This window comes from Apis mellifera, linkage group LG3 (genome assembly GCF_003254395.2).
Source record: "Apis mellifera strain DH4 linkage group LG3, Amel_HAv3.1, whole genome shotgun sequence".
Classification (NCBI taxonomy): Eukaryota; Metazoa; Arthropoda; class Insecta; order Hymenoptera; family Apidae; genus Apis; species Apis mellifera.
Window position 1 is genome coordinate 12,152,293 of NC_037640.1, and position 17,353 is coordinate 12,169,645.

Genomic DNA, 17,353 nt, shown 5'->3' on the forward strand with positions numbered 1-17,353 from the left:
CATACCATTGTCCCGGCGTTAATACGCGAAGAAAACGTGACGCGGTGCCTCGCCGTGGCGCGATAGAAAATCGATCCGTCCGAAATTCTAATGTGTTTAATTTCGAATACGTTGATTTTCGCTTCCACGATATTTAAGCGGTTATCCGTTCGGCTTTCTTAAGCGTTTTTTTAAGAAGAATAGAAACGAGAACGTTGTATATTTCCTCGTACGGACTGAATCTGTCATGACCTCTCTTTCTCTCTCTCTCTCTCCCTTCCCCAACAACGATTCCTCCAGCGTAAAATTTAATTACGAAAATAAAGACGCGCACGATCCTCCTTTTCTCTTTTCTTGCAAATTTCTACAACTTTACGCTACCTTCGTTTCTCCTCTAACAATTTCTAATTACCATCGAATCTTTAACGGAATTCTTAAGATCTGTTAGCAACGTTTTCTTCTTCACGTTTTTACGAGCTTTCTCTCGGGCCAGTTTGTTCCACTTTGACACAGCATCTCTTTTTATTTGCATATAGAGATTATGCAAAGAACTTTCCAGCGAAACGAAATGTTAAATTTCGGGGCTGGAAAAAAGAAAAGAAAGAAGAAAAGGATAGAGTAGTGAAAAAGATCGGTTCGTTCGTTGATCGATCATTATTAGGATTCAATGATACTGACGTAACACGCTTCTCTATAGAATCGGCTTTCCTTAGATGTTATAATAATCGATCGGAATCGTTTCGAATTCTCTACAGGATACGCACACACGATTTTCTCCTCCGTCCTAGAAAATATAGACTCTGATTAGAATAATGACGTAAGTGGCGCGTTTGCATCGCAAATGACTCATTAAATTATTTCCATCTCCTCATTGTTATTCGTTTCCATCGAAATTTATCCTTTTTACCAGATTCGACCTGCCAATACGATCACCTTTACGAGAAAGGTGAGGTAAGGCTCGATTCATCAAATATAGAGAAAAAAAATTATCAACAATTCAGCTATCATAATCTTTTATCTAATCTTAAGATCGAAAAAAGGAAATATAAAAACCGAAGATTCGACGCGATATTTTCTCGAACGGCCCATTTTCGAGGGATTCTCCTCTATAAGGTGGTTTTCTCGAACGTTAGATACGTTATATATATATATATACGCGTGTATATGGACAAGGGGTTGCAATGCCTCGTGTGACGCAGCAGCAGCAACGAACGAAGGGTGGGGACCTTGGCGTGTATGCGCGCCTTCTCCCTACCGTGTATATAATGCCCCTCCTCCTCTCCCTTCCCCTTCTCTCGCCGTCCCTTCACCCTCTCGCCCGCCCACCATCCAACTCTCCCCATCGCCCCTATTCTCCCCACCGATATTCACTCCCGGCGCCCCTCGGTGTATCCCAGCGACGTTGCCGGGTGTTACATAATAGCCGTGCGCCGTTGCCACTTTTCTATAGACGGCGTGCAACGTTGCCATGTTGAACCGGTGTACCATGTCGGGTACGGTCTGCCTCTGCCTGTTTGCCTGCCTGCCTGCCTGTCTTGCCTGCCTGCTTCTCTACCTACCTACCTACCTATCTACCCACCAGAATCTGGCTAAGCTCACGCTAAAACCCGCATCCACGCTCTTTGGACATTATCACAGGACTCTGGAACGGTCTTTTTTTTTTTTAAAAAAATTGAGAAAAGTAAAATAAAGTAACATATATTTCCGTTTCGATGATTGAAAGTTGATTCTATGTTTAAGGAATTTTGTATAGAAAGAATAAGAGAAGAATTTGGACACAAGTAACATATATTTCCATTTCGATGATTTTAATGTCATTGAAAGTTGATTCTATGTTTAAGGAATTTTGTATAGAAAGAATAAGAGAAGAATTTGGACATAATATATATATATATAAATCGGTTTTTATCGTAAAGTATCGTTGCTTAATTTTGAAGAATGTTCGAGATTTCATTATTAGAAATTGCGTTTATCGATTAGTTTATTTTTATACACGCTTGTGAAAAGTCGATGTCAAGACGCGTGCTTTATATTAGCGAGAAGGTGTTTGCCTGCCGATCTATTATGGCTATTCCCTTTGTCCCTGAGAACTTAGGCCTGTACCCTAGTCCGGATGTCTCGGGCTGGTTCCGGATCTCGGATTACCAGACCCCTCGAGGCGTTTCGAACGGAGCCTCGCTCTACTTATTCCATGCTTGAAAAATATCAACTGGACGTGGTGAGAAAGATTCCTTTGTTCTTTATTAACCTCGTGGCTCCGTTACGCATTAATTTTGCATTAGACATGTTGCACAAGAAACATAACCGTTCATCATTTTTACTGTTTCCCGTCGATAAAATAAAATAAAATATCAAATATTTTTGCAAAAGATGCAGATGATATTAAAGAGCATATTCTATAAAAAAAAAATCCGTCAAATATTTAAAAATTATCATCATTTTTAATAATAAATAAATTTGTAAAATATATTTTAAACCAAAAAAAATAAAATATATAGAAAAGATATAATATATACATATTCTTTGTTGGAAGAATATGTTACATATGCGATACAATTATGTCGGCATGGGGCCTGTGAGAAGAGGGATTATTTTTGAATCCGAAAGGTAGGGCCTTGAAATCTACAAAAACGCACGTTCTGACTGGCCCCAAGATGAAAGCGAGGTTGCCAATTTTATCGTGGCGCGCACTACCGACAACGTCGCTGCAAACTCTATCGATTCCAGATCTACAATTTCTCGTGAGCCCTCTGGGTCACTCGAGCACGTTTCCGTGCTATGCTACGTGACTGTAAAAAACCATTACATCCATTATCAAAAGTTGCGATGAAAATAAAAAAAAAAAAAAAATTATTCTCCTCAGGTAAGGTATTTATCTCTAGTGAGAATACTTGTTATTTCGTACACCGCCTCGCAACTTCATAAAGCATTCTATTAATATCGGACAACGGAACGAAATGTTCTACATTCTGCAAGGGGAGAAGAAAAGAAAGTTTTGCGAGCAGGTGTTTCGATTACACGATCACTTTTGGGAGAGCTATGAGGAGTTGTAAAAAATAAACAGCACAGGTAGACGAGAAGCGCAAAATGGATGAAGAAGGATCTATGATGATGCGAGAAATTTTTGAAAATATAAAAAAAAGCGATCAGGAAACGCTTCTTACGTAACGAGTTTATTGCAAAACATCCTAGCGATTTAGATTTAATTATAATTGTTCATCGAATCTTTCGTGGAAATATGGCTGCAACAACAAAATATAAAACAATGCTAAAAATATATTGTACCGTTATTTGTGTGAATACTGCATACTTTAAGAAAAATGGGGGCACTCGCGTTTAACAACTATTAAACAGGGTCACTGAACGGTATATTTACTCCATTCGATTTTATGCTACCGAACAACGCACCAGAAAGAGCGATTGTAAAAAAATTCTTAAAAATCGATTCCGAATTAAAAAATATTTCTAACATATACCATTTTGATTCATTAATCAAATTAATTTAAATAATCGATTAAAATTGATGAGTTGTATGAATGATATATTTGAATATTTGTATACTTTCGTTATAGAAATTATATTATTTATAGAAACAAAAATTTCTAAATTTTGTATCGTTAAAAGATATACAAATATATCAAAGCATTGAAAATTTTAATAATAAATCAATTTTTATCGTTCCAAAAAAGAAACTCTGAAATTTATCAAATATTTTTACGATAATGAATATTTTTCGATTTTTTAATTTCGAATATTATATTCAACTTATTAATAAAATTTCATAAATATTGTATAAGCGTAACAGGAGCAAGAAAAAGTTGGGAATCACTGTAAATTTCAGTCAATGTTTTTGACATGAATCGTATGCCTCCTTCTTGAACTCGCCGTCTTAGCTGGTGAAAGTCGCATGTTCTATGTGACCAAGAGCCCTTGGAAAACATACAACCAAGTATATACATGTGCGTATTTGTACACATGTACAATACATATATCGTAGCATAATGCTACGATATAATGAAAATATAGAGACATGTATAGACTGCATTATTGTAAAATATTAAGCACACTTAACGCATTTATAAATTATTCGAATTAATAAGAAATATCATATCGATTTTTATATTTGTAAAATGTTTCTCTATAAAAATAAAGTAGAAAAAAATATATTTTAAAATTTTTTTGATAAATTTTGCATGAATGAAAAAAAATAATGCGTATATAATAAATATATTTTCTAAAATATTATTATTATTTTGATCTTTATTCACATCTATAAATTTAGAATAATAAATATGTACACAGTAAGTGTACCAGTTTTTATCATTCACTCACGAATCTATATATTTTAAAATAAAAGAATATAAAGCACTAAATTATTCTTATAAACGATTGCCACAAATTATTATATTTAAAAAAAAAAAAAACAGACAAACTTTATCGACACTTGGAAAGAAAAAAACTCTATCAAGATTGTCCGAACGGCGGATGAGCGACCAACCAGTATACGAGTTCGCAGAACGATGATCGAGGCAAGTATACGGAGTGCTCCGTTTACCAAGCTGCCAACTCTGTCGCTTTGCTGTGCGAGAGGGTAAAAGATGCGATGTTGTCGGGCCAACAACACGTAAACGACCGGCACAGCATGGCAACGCCGCGAAACGAGAGACACGCTGTGAACCACGAAGGAGAAGGCAACGTAGTCGTTTCGGTTTGAAACGCAATGCCGGCCGCTTGCCAGATACCGTAACAGGGTCGACGGATGAAGAAATTTGGCGGTATCGGCTTCTTCGTGCAGGTATTCATCGAGGAGACCTCGAGATCTGAAATCTAAAAAATTCTTTGCGGCAAAATATCCCTAATCTAGAGAAATCTACGATATTCTTAATATCAATATCGATATTTTATGCTGAAATATTAAAAAGAATATTCAAGAAAAAAAATCTTTCTAATTAAGATTAAAATATAATAGTGCATTTGAACACGTACGATACTCGAATAATATAAGAAAATGTGGTAGGAACAATGAATTATACAATGTAGTATACTTTAAAATCAAATATAACATTTTCTTTGCCATTTTTGCAATTATTTTATAGGAGTCACAATGCAATTAACCACATCTCTAGTGGCGCAATGCGTCAAGAGAACGTTCCGATTAATTGTTCGATCTTCGACCTCGTGTATTTATTTACGTTGAACTGATATGAAATGGAATTTCTCGGGCTTTATAAAAAAAAGAGACTTTAACCAAATTTAAAATTAACTTAAAGATACTCGTTATATTGTTTTTCACGTTCATTATATATTTCGATTTTATTAAGAATTTTAATTAAACCTACATTACCGATCAAGTAATTTCTTCTCTATTTCATAAAAACAAATCATTTTTCTTTTTTTTCTCCGAAATATAACGTAAAATATAACTCGTTTATGGCACGGTTCCTCAAAAAAGAAACGAAGAATTCGAAATTGTCGCTATAAGGAACAATACTCGCACAAGGAAAAACGATCCCTGTGTGCACATAGATGCTATATGTAACTCGGATACATATTTGTGACAGCTCATATATCATTGTAGGTGCACTAACACACAAGAAAAGACGTGTGACTGGAGGTTGAGTCGTCGGAGAGTCGAAGGTTTTCGGATGGGTGACGTCGAGTGGAACACGAGGACGAGGCGCAGAGGAAAGGTGGGGTGAGCATGGGGTGCAGGGGCGCGGTACAGTATGGAGTGGGGAGAGATGGGGCAGAGTTGGGCTGGAGAAGGGGAGGTGGTCGACCACGCGCGATCAATATAACAAAATACGCCGGCAACCCGCACGTACATACATGTACGCGTGCGCGCACACACGTATATTTTCAAGCATTCTGTCAATACATCGACTTGTACATGCACCTATACGCATACACACACGCGTATAAATTGTAAATATAATCTAAACGTGCACACAATCTCGCGAGTTGGGTGCGTATATATATATACGTATATACGTGTATGAAAGCTGCGCATACTCTTATCTCCGTGTGACCATAAATTGCAAACGCGATACGTGTGCATATTACTTGTGCACAGCCATATATACGTATGCACACTCGGATGGAAACAGTTATATCTCGCGTGTAACAAACGCAGAGAAATTCGAAGGTACATCATGTGCCATGCGTGTATATATACGAAGAAAATATACGTTTAGATAAGTGGGTAAAACGCATTGCATGAATACGTTGCACATGCCGTACGCAGAAGAATGTAAGTACCGGACGTGCGTTTCAAAATATATCTTTGGAATCAGGATTCCTAACTTCATGCAAGGAAACGAATCGAAATATAGTAAATTTTTTATTTTAAGTATTTCAGTATTTCATTTTTCATAAAATACAGCTACAATGAGATTTTTTTAAATATTTGACGTGAAGAATATATATAATAATGGTAAATAAATATATATATATAATAAAAGTGATTATTATATACATGCAATTAAATGTGTAAAATGTATTTTGAATATTGAATTTATATATATAAATATTTAAAAAAGCGAATAAATAATTGTACATATTTATATTAAGTATATCTTAGATTATAGTTAAAATATTTCTGTGTTTTTCTAAAATATTAAATTTGAGTTTAGAAGAGTATTGTAATCTATATTTATAAATTTGAATTATTAAAATAATTATATAATTAAAATGTCACAGTTTTTAGCAATTTTTTAAATAAAAATCTATATATATATATTTCTAACAAAAGATTTTAAAATTATATACAATTTATAAATATAATATCTTAAGAACTATTTTTTATAATTGTAAAAAAAAATTCAAATATTATAAGTAAAATAAAAAATTAGGAACAGAAAGAAAACTATTAGATAAAATTTTATCGTTAAATAATATTTAGTATACGTTCTTATAAAAATATAAATATATAAAACAGAAATCTTAAATCAAATTATCATTTTATATATGTACTAAACAACTTTTCCATAAATTTTCTAAGCATATCTCGTTGCTTATCACACGTTTCAAGAAACGGGAGGTCAACGGCGTAACGACGCCACCCGCCATTTTAAGGACGAACCTTTAAGGCTATAACGCACGGTAGATGACTGCAAGAATGAAGCCAGTGTATAAATGAAGTATCGCCAGCTGGCACGTAAAATGTAGCGCCACGAGCAATGCGAATATTCAGCAACGTATATACATTTATAAGAAGAAAAATTAACGATACACGATAAAGATTAGAATTCATATTGAAAACATCGAAAATCCATTTCCCGTTTAAAAAGATTACCAAAAGTTAATCGATATCATATTTCATATCATCTTAATCAATATGTAATTAATTATTTTAAATTCGAAAACAGGATTTGTTCGTATAAATAATAGTGAAAAATGTAAAGAATGTTTTTATAAGTTCAAAAGTACTATGAATTTATAAAAATATTCTTCATATTTTTCAGTATTATTTTCTGTATTATTGATATCTTGAAACAATTATAAATTTTAAATATGAAGAAATATAATATAATTATGATGTAATTATGAATAGACACGATTTTCGATCTTCAACTCGATATTTTTTTATAATTTTCTAAAACTCTCTTAGAAAATATTATAATATTGAAATAAATAATATATATTATATTTGAATTATTATCAAAAACTATTCATGTAACAAAATGTATTCATATAAAATTTATGATAATTACGTATATTTTTTTCGAATATAAATAATTATTTAAAATAATTGTATTGATTTTATCGAATTTGCGAAAAAACATTTTTCATTTTTCTTTTTCTTTTATACTTTTGAATATCCGAAAGTTGAGCGCCACTGTGCCACGTCACCGTTAGTTTTCACTTCTGTTTTCCTGCTTCGATCTCTGCTCTTTAACAATTCTACTTGTATTTTAAGTGCATTTCTATTTTATATATTACATAATATTACATATAATTATATGCAAAAGTAAATATTTTTAATGATATATTACAAAACATAAATTCTTAGAAAGTAAAATTGAAATGATTAATAAATTTAATATAATTCTTACTGTTTTAAAATATATATCTGATAAGCTTATAGAACAATATTCGAACTAAAACGCAAAAAAGGACGCAAAAAACATTTTACTATAATAAAATTAATAAAATTAATTAAAGAATATTAATAAAAGAAACATTTTCAAGTTTATATAATAATGCTGTATGATAAAATAGAACAATCAAAATAAATTTTTCCTAATAAAATATTAAATTATATTCGATTGTAATTACGATATAACGAATGATATAACAGAGATTAAACAATTATCATTTTTTTTCACGAAGATTTATATTCTTTATAAAATGGAAAAAAAATTATTTATCCAAATATTATATAACACTCGCATTCTTTTCCAATTATGTTTTATGGAATATTTTAATGTCTTATTTCTTTTTTACGATTTTAATAAAGCAAAAATATTAAATAAACAATATATAATAATAATAATTAAAACACTACAATGACACAACAATAAAGAAATTCTTGTAGAGTAAAATTTTTAACTTTATTTTGAATTTTTTTTCTCTTTCTCAATGTATGAAAAATATATCCTCTGCTTGAGGATCCACGGTTTGAGCACCGCTGTCGAACAATAACTTCGTGCCGCTGCGAGCTCTCAAAATGGCTGTCCTCAGCTATTATTACTTCGGGGAAAAAACAAATGACGGCGCGCTCACGCTACGAGAGGAGAGACAGAGCCAAGGCTCTTCTTCGTATACGCACGCCTTGTCGCGTGTGTATGTGAAGTGTGGGTGTGTACATATGCGTGCAGGATCCTCGATCTACGTACAGACTTAAAAACATCGAGGTACACCTTACGCGTGTTCCTGAATTCCGATTCTATCAAACTGATAATACCACTCCTTTGTTATAGGCACGGGGGGGAAAAAAAAAAAAATAATAAATAACAAACAGATTTGTGCGACATTCCTCTACGATTGTTCATTTACCGGTCATGAAACATTGTATACAATACTCTATAGAAATTCCGGCTTGGCTAGAATCGACAGTTTTAAAGTCTGGCAGACGCTACTACTGGCGGAAGGAATGGATCATATAATTTTCGACAAAATTATCATTGATCGTGATGATAATAATAAAGATATTCTATTTTCTGCTCTTCAACGTGTTTGTATATTTCTTTTTCGATCAATTTATTCTAGAATTAACGATCCGAGGCAAATTAGAAATATTTCTAGTCGGTATATTTTATCACACATCTCAAAGTTCATTTTTCATGTTCTCTGATATCTGTGGGAAATAGGTATATGAATAAATAAATAAAAAAAATAGATTTTAAATAATTTTTTAATATTTTAAATAAATTCTAACTAAGAAATGTTAATAACATAAACTAAGGTAATGTTTGAATTGATATATATATATGTATGTATAATTATATAAGATTGTCTTTTTGTCAGGAAGCAAGAAGACGATATATATAAAAGAAAAAAGAAGTTCACTCACCGTTTGAAATGCTCTCGTATACGATCCTCTCGGATGTTTTCCGGCAGATTTCCAACCCACAAGTGACGTGTCTCTCTAACCATTTTGCTCCGAACTCTTCATTTGGGATCGGATGTTGTGGTATCGTTTGGCGGCACTGTACAACGACACACAACTTCGCCCGACTCTAATCACGGCACACTCTCACCACACCACCGATATTCAATACCGCCAGCAGGTCGGCTAAAAGAAACTTCTTTTCTCTTTGCCGGGTTTCTTTCAATCGGTGTTTACTTGTTTCGCGACAAATCAATAAGTAAATAATAGATTCGATATGACACAAATGATATTTCTTATTCAATTCACGAGAAGAAACTTTCTCATGTATAGCTCGCGACACACACGCGACAAGAAACGAAGAAACCGTTACGTGTATTCCACGACGAAGAAAGGAGTTTCCTCCCACTTCGACACTCCCAATTTAATCACTGGCAACAAACAAATTATCACTAGTCACTAGCCGGAAGGTGGTGACCCCAAGCACGATGAGTGCTGTCGTGAGGGCAGCGCCGTGGAACGATCGGCCAACAGAAGAGGGTGGTTACAGAGCTCACGCAATAAAATTTTTGCGTCGCGACGCACGCTGACGACAACGACGACCACGAAGAAGAAGAGGAGGAGCCTCGATAGTGGACACCACTGATGGCAACGGCTAGAAGGATCAGGACCGTCGCCGAACACCACATCGTATACCACTGAATCGCGTATGAAGAAAAGCGATTAATCACACGTCACACCAAGCACACCGGGCACAATGCGCGGGCGATACATCCCAACGCATATTTGCCAAGCATATTCACACTCGCGTTGATTTGCCTGCAAATTTTCGAACGCCTCCCGTTTTTCTCTCGTACACCGACGAAGAGGCTGTGGATACGCTTTCAAACTCTCGCGGAAACTACCCACTTAAAAAAAAGAACAATCGATTTACGAATCGTTGCCTTTTCTTTCTACTAAATATTACAAGGTATAACTTTTTTTTACCGCGCACACGAACACACTTTTTTTTCCTTTTTTCCTTACTTCAATTTCTTTTTTACTCTTACTTCACTTTATAACTCGTGTAGTCGCTTATTTCACATCACTGCTTATTATCATCACCGCTCTCATATTTCGTTAATGGAATTATACGTCGAATATATTTTTTTCAGCAAAAGCGAAGCGCAAATTTTTCTATCTTTCTCGCGATCGAATAAACTTGTCGTGTCACAACAACGTGCATTAATCAAACAAATTAATGATATTTTCGTCAACTTGATCGCGCTACAATGCACGCTTGTATATGTACGTCTTAAACGCACTCGCTTCGTTCACTTGGGCCATGTAACGCGGATGGAGCTGGCTTCGCTCCTTCTCACTGCACTACACTACTCAGAGTGACGTCACCGTGGCGGGAGCGTAGTATGGCTCGCTGGCTAGTATCGCTGTGTGCCTCATAGTGGGGAACAGAGAGTAGGGGAACGAAACGAGTCTACCTCGAAAAGCGGCGGTTTGCAATTGCGATCGTCGCCCGCCAGCCGGTGAAGTGTATCTCTGGAAGGGGAAACTTTTCGTACGCTCCCGGAGGGGAGAGAGTGGTGGGACTCGTTCGAATCGAAGCAAGGACAGGTAGGGAGAACTCGGAACTCCGGGAGAGAAGGGATAACGGGTCGAACGAGCTAACCCAAACCCCCAAGCCGCACTCGTCCCTTTCGAGCCGTGTCTATCTCTCTTCTCGCTACCTCTCCTCTCGGCTTTTCTCATCTCTTCTCTTCGTTACCCCTCTATACCCATCACCTCTTCCCTTTGCCCCTCTTAACGAATCTCGCACCCTGTAGTCTTGTCCTCTTTTCTCCTCTTCTCTTTCTACTCTGCAATCTCTTCGTCCTCTTCCTCCTACGTTGTGCCTCCTCCACCGTCCCCACTTATCCGCCATCTTTGTTGTACGTTCTTTCTCTTTCTATCCCGCTCTCACCAGGGCCGGTTTAGGGGCAGCCAATTACCCAGAGCATCAGTACTTTCTACTAAGAATAAAGACGGAAAATCGGATTATTACGAAAATAAAAATACTTAACTTTGTGACGTGCTCTCTAATCAAGGAAATAACGATCAAACAAACGCGTCGATTCGATAGCGTGCACAAGCTAATAAAATATTTATCAGTCTAAATTCTTTGTACATAAATGCTATAGACGCAAAATATTACGAATATAAGAAAATATTTCTATCTTAATTGATATTGATAATCTTATTTTTTCTATAACAAAAGTAAAGAAAAAGAAAGAAAAAAAAATGTAAAAATCATGGAACGAGATATATGTAATGTAACAAGAAAATTGAATAATTTTATTTAACAAATTACAAAAACCAAATAATTATGTTATTAATAAATTATTATATCTGTGTAGTAAAAAGATATCGTTATTAATAATGATATCAAATATATAGATAAAAAAGATAAATAACTGTTTTATTTACCGAAACATTTTTTGTAAATTGAAGAATAATCAGTTATTGTATTGTATTTCAAGTATCTAACTTCAAAATATATCTAATGCACTTATTTCCATTATCACTTAATTCAAAGTTTAAACGAGGTACAAGGAATTATGATTTTAAAAATGATATAGGGCATCAAAATACATTGAGCCGAACCTGACCTTACTCCATCTTGTTTCCGCTAAAATCGCGTCAAAGTCGTAGATTCATGGCGTCGATGTGTGGCTACGAATTCACAAGATCTATCGCTCGTTTGTATTTTACGTGTCGTATTTTCTTTTAATGGTTCATGATGGTTTATTTGAATAATATTAGCTCTATTAGTAACAATATTAAACATCCGTTTGTACAGGGTACGTCATTGAGGCTAGAGAAAGCGATTTCCTGCACTCGTACTGTTTCGTCGAAAACGAAGTTTCATGACTGTTTCATATTGAAAATGTTTTGAATAAGAAATAGCTATTGCGTATTCTATATCGCTGATTTATAGTCACGTGATAATTTATATTCTATGTACAGTGTCCATGTACAAAAATCCTAGATTGTAATTACTGTTAAATAAATATACAATTAATTAAAAGCGTAAAATATCGTGTGGATTTTTTATTAATGTATTTACACAACTTTATTGGAAATTATATTTAATACCATTAAATTAAATAAATAAATAATCATATATGGTAGTTTTGTCAACAATTCAATTAAAAATATCAAAATGTTTTTTATTTAATTTTTTATATCTTAACATTTGTTTATCACGATTAATTATTTTAATGATTAAACAATAAGAATTTTGAAATCTTTATATATATATAATTAAATAATTAAATAATCATAATAATAGATAAATAGATAAATAATATATCTTTATATATTAATAAAATAAATATTATGAAATTTAAATTTAAATGTTTTTAAATGCTTCAAAAATATAATTTTCTATATAGCATATTTTTATAACTTTTTTTTAAACTAAGCTAAAAAATATTATCAATATTACAACTATGTAGATAGTGGCGACAGCTTTTGAATAAAGAAATTTTAATAATTATTGTTTTTCTTACATTTAGAGCCATCTGTCGGTAACGTTAATATTAAGAATTGATTACTTACCAACAGTAAGTACAAATACAATAATTCTATATCGAACAAACAAAATTTTTGTTTATTTTACATCACAGAAAACGCATAATTGTTGTTTGTCATTATCATTTTTAGCTTTGATATCTAACCTTTCACATAGTATACTATATTACTTTTAAACATTCATATGTGTTAAATTAACACATAAATATTAAATTTTTAATTTTAATCTTAGTTATCTACTTATATTTACGCGTATAAGTAAAAAAATAACATGTCAATCTTTAATAAATCAGATATTTCACAGATCATAGAAGAACCATCTATTTTATCAACCGATCCAGCCGAGCGGAAGTTGGCACGTAGACTTCGTATACAACGACGTATAGAGGAACGAGATAAGTAAGAAAGATTGGATATTATAAATGTTAATATATTTTTATCACTTAAATTTTTTATTAATAATTCTTTTGACGTTAGACAGATAAAAGCTCAAGATCAAGAGATTGAAGAAATAACTGACATAGAGAAGCAAATTTTTGATAGTATAGAAGCTTTGGAAAAATTAACTGTCGAAGGAGATGAAGTGGTACGTATAATTACACAAAATATGTTTTACCACATAATTCGTATTACACTAATTTCATTGGTATTCGAAATATGTAATTAATTTAATTTATATCAATTTAACGATAACAATTGAAATTAATAAATTGTTGAATAACACGAAATAATTAATGATATTATTTTTTGATATTAATTATCACCGGATATTATTGATATCGAGAATGGAAATTTTTAAATTTTTAAACAAAACCTTACAAAATTTAATTTTTAGATTGCTGGTGTTAGAATCGCAAACGATGCCAAGGAATTGGAAAGACGGAAGGAGGTGGAAGAGAAGAGGCAGAAATTATTGGAGATCCTCGAGGAAGAAAACAAAATATGCATGGAGAAATACGACGAAATTACGAAGAAATGGCCCGACATACTTGCCTTGAAACATCCGTTAGATATCCACGATGAGATAGAACTTCAAAATGCCAAGGGCCTCGAAATTTTGAAGAAAAAGGACGATTTCATCGCTCTATTGAAGCAAGAGTTGGAGGATGCCGATTTAACGTTCGCTGAAGATGTGAAGAAACAGAACGAGGATATCAATTTGCTCATCGAAAGAATGGAAAGTCAAGTGAGTGTATTTAAAAAAAAAAAAAAAAAAGAATTCTTAAACAATTTCTTATTTACTTATTTTATACGAATATTAAAAAAAAAAAAAAAAAATTTTTGAAAAAAAGAAATTTTTGAAAAAAAAAATTTTTGAAAAAAAAAAATTTTTGAAAAAAAAAATTTTTTTTTCTAAAAGGTAAAAACGATGACTAACGCTTATCGCCATGAGATGGAACTGATCGAAACCGCTATCGAGTCTGAACGTAAGATACTGATGGAAATTTCTATGGAAAAATGGAACGTTCTGTACAAGAAGCTTCAAGAGGACACTTTTGAAGAGAGGGAGAAAAGGAAGGAGATAATAAAAGAGTACGAGAAGGAGATGGAGAAAGTGATAATAGAGCATCAAGAGGAATTTAGGAAGCATAAGATCACATACGAGTTGGAAATACAGAATCTTCAACAGGAAGTGCAAAATATGAAAGCTTTGTGTATAATGAACGTTGAGAAATTGGATTACAATTTTGCTGTGTTGAAGAGGCGGGACGAAGAAAATACTATTGTGAAAAATCAACAGAAAAGAAAGATTAACAAGTATATCATTTGTTCTGTAATAATTTTGAAATGTGAACAAAAATAATTAATTATCTTGTTTTTGGAAAATTTCTTATTTTTTATTTTTATTTTAACAGACTTCAAGATATTATTAACAATTTAAAAAAAACCCATTCCGATTTGGAGGAATCAAAGAAAATGGAAATTCAAAAGCTCACGAATCAAATATTGAAGTCGCAGAAATCTGTGTTGGAATTGGAGAAGAAATCTGATTATCTTGCGATCATCAATGATAAGAAGTACATGCAAGTTTGGGATATGAATATTAAAACTGCAAATGAATTGATCGATAAGGTAATTTTAATAAATTTCGAATGTGATTATTAATGAAATAATTTAGTTAAAATATTTGACGATTTTTTATATATTTTAGATTTTAACGGCGGATAGAATCATACACGAACAATTGTTACTACTTGAATGGAAACCACCGGAAGAACAGTTATTGAAGAAAGAAGATTTGCCTTCGTATTGTGGCGCGATGTGTGCCTTGAAAACGGGTAAAATTTATTTGAAAAAAAAAAAAAAAAATGATTTATATCGGTTATAACAAGGGAAACGATTAAAAATTCGATAAAAATTTTCTTTCATATTTTCAAGAACAAGAGGAAGCCAAGAAAAGAAGAACGATCTCTAAATTGTATAAACCACCGACTACCTTGGAAGAAATAAATTTAGAACGACGTTTATTGAATCATATTTTTAAATTGATTTCCAATCAATGTGATCATTTTATCGAAGACACATTGAAAATCTTACTTTCTGAATATACGGAAGAGAATAATTTATTGATTCGATTGGATAAAGTATTTGAGGTTAGTCTCGTAATGATAATTGTATTATTGTATTTACAAGTTGAATGTGATATTGATATATTGAATTTATAGGCGTTAAAAATAACGAATGAACAAGAACTTCAATTTTTATTAAATTTTTTCTTACCATACGCGCATTGTCCCACTTGCATAATTAAAATTGTAAAAATTCCTAGTGAAGAAATTACTGAAAGTTCATCTTTGTATGTAAAAATATCATTGATTTAAAAAAAAAAAAGAAGAAAAAAATATAATTTCTATTAAAAATATAATAAAAATAACAAAAATAAATATTTTAGAAGCACTCTTCCTTGTGACATTTGTGAGGACGATTTCGGTACGGAAGAAATTAAGTTAATAGGAGCTGTGAAAGCGGCGCTTTTAGATGAATTAAAAACTAGCGATAAATGTGAGACTGAGACTCAGACAAAGGAAATCGTATCAGAAGAATCTGTTTCGACTGAATCAACACCTGTTGATGATACATTTATTGCATCAACTTGTATTTCGGAAGGCATTATCGAAGTTACCGATAGTACGTAACAGAAATTAATTACCAAAGTATTAACCAGTTTGCCAAAAAATAACAAATCAATTTTTTTTTCTCTTATTATTTATTAATTTTGTATTAATTCGGATATAATTCTATTTTAATTATTCTTATCTATTAAAGTTAGAAACTTAATATCTTTTAAAAACAATACAGTAATTATCATTAAATATTTTATATATCAATTAAGAAAATATCAATTATTATAATATTATTATAGTTATTTATTAATTTTTATTTTTATAGCTGATGGTGAATCAAAAAGACTATTGACATGCGATAAAGGTCATTTATTGGCAATTGAGACTGAATTTGTTTTAAGTGCAGTAAAAGAATTTGTGGAAAGATGTGAATTCGTTAAGAGAGAAATTTCATTGGATAAAGCAACAATTAAAGAGAAAATAACAGTATCTCGTAATATAACGGAAAGAGATATAATAGATTTTTGGGAACGATATCGAAATATTTTTTCGAAAGACAAAGAAAAGTTATGGGATAATTTGTTGGTTGGTCTTAAACAGTATTATGAAGTATTAAAAGAAAGGCATAAATTAAATGCTGAGATAAAAGCATTACGAAAACAAAATACTGAAATGCGTCGTTTATTAAGCGGAAATATACCAGAGGTAATGTTGAAATGAAAAATAAAATATCTTGTTACTAATACAATACATGTCATTAGATTATATATATATATATATATATATGAATTTCAGCCTGAAATCATGCAGCAAATTCGAAAGGATATAATGAATTCTACATTTGATATGTAATAGGATCAATAAAAATTATAAATTATTATTACTTATAACATTATATATTTTTGCATTAATTATTAAATGGATATATATACATTCATACAATACTTCAATACCTTTTTGCACTATTTCATCTAATTTCTTTAAAGACATTGTCAATTATTAATTATATATTTTAACACGATACTCACAGTTTGTACAATTTATTTTTTTTTAATCATCAAACAAGCAAAAGATATATAATATAAAAAATTATATTAGTTATATTTAATTTATATTTGAATTTAAACCAATTACATTTTAATTATATATTTACATTAAGTTTTAAAGAAATAGTGCGAAGAGGGAGAGTATG

General features: G+C 32.0%; 2 protein-coding genes and 2 long non-coding RNA genes across 9 annotated transcripts in view; 3 read left to right on the forward strand and 1 right to left on the reverse strand.

Moving 5' to 3' along the window:
- The window catches only part of LOC412243 (protein split ends), an 82,203-nt gene extending 69,838 nt beyond the window's left edge, over window positions 1-12,365 (reverse strand). For 2 of the 5 annotated variants that reach the window (XM_026439423.1, XM_026439422.1), the window contains exon 1: window positions 9,494-11,637. In XM_026439423.1, the coding sequence (XP_026295208.1) occupies window positions 9,494-9,576 (83 nt within the window). In that variant the 5' untranslated portion in view covers window positions 9,577-11,637. Of the gene's footprint in view, window positions 1-9,493; window positions 11,646-12,171 lie in introns of those variants that run through there. The other 3 variants (XM_026439420.1, XM_026439421.1, XM_026439424.1) reach the window with 3 other exon arrangements.
- On the forward strand, window positions 4,237-7,390 carry LOC113218620. Its single transcript, XR_003304255.1, has 3 exons — window positions 4,237-4,774; window positions 5,558-6,229; window positions 6,980-7,390. It is a non-coding gene; the product is annotated as an uncharacterized LOC113218620 (long non-coding RNA).
- Window positions 12,171-12,598, forward strand: LOC107964152. Its single transcript, XR_001702340.1, has 2 exons — window positions 12,171-12,261; window positions 12,363-12,598. It is a non-coding gene; the product is annotated as an uncharacterized LOC107964152 (long non-coding RNA).
- Window positions 12,599-13,234: 636 nt separating this feature from the next.
- Window positions 13,235-17,205, forward strand: LOC100578233 (dynein regulatory complex protein 1). 2 transcript variants are annotated; one of them, XM_016911361.2, is made up of 11 exons: window positions 13,235-13,495; window positions 13,574-13,682; window positions 13,932-14,282; window positions 14,457-14,854; window positions 14,953-15,169; window positions 15,249-15,375; window positions 15,476-15,690; window positions 15,763-15,893; window positions 15,990-16,225; window positions 16,487-16,866; window positions 16,957-17,205. In XM_016911361.2, the coding sequence occupies exons 1-11, from the start codon at window positions 13,368-13,370 to the stop codon at window positions 17,011-17,013; spliced, it is 2,349 nt and encodes a 782-aa protein (XP_016766850.2). In that variant the 5' UTR covers window positions 13,235-13,367; the 3' UTR covers window positions 17,014-17,205. The 2 variants fall into 2 exon arrangements, with proteins under 2 accessions (XP_016766850.2, XP_026295650.1); XM_026439865.1 differs by having other exon boundaries at window positions 13,477-13,495; window positions 13,578-13,682; window positions 16,957-17,203.
- The last annotated feature ends 148 nt before the right edge of the window (window positions 17,206-17,353 follow it).

Coding starts and splice junctions, on each gene's coding strand:
- LOC100578233 (XM_016911361.2), top strand. CDS start 13,368: ATGTCAATCTTTAATAAATCAGATATTTCACAGATCATAGAAGAACCA. Junction 15,376..15,475: donor GATGTGTGCCTTGAAAACGG/GTAAAATTTATT, acceptor CATATTTTCAAG/AACAAGAGGAAGCCAAGAAA. Junction 16,867..16,956: donor TAAGCGGAAATATACCAGAG/GTAATGTTGAAA, acceptor TATGAATTTCAG/CCTGAAATCATGCAGCAAAT.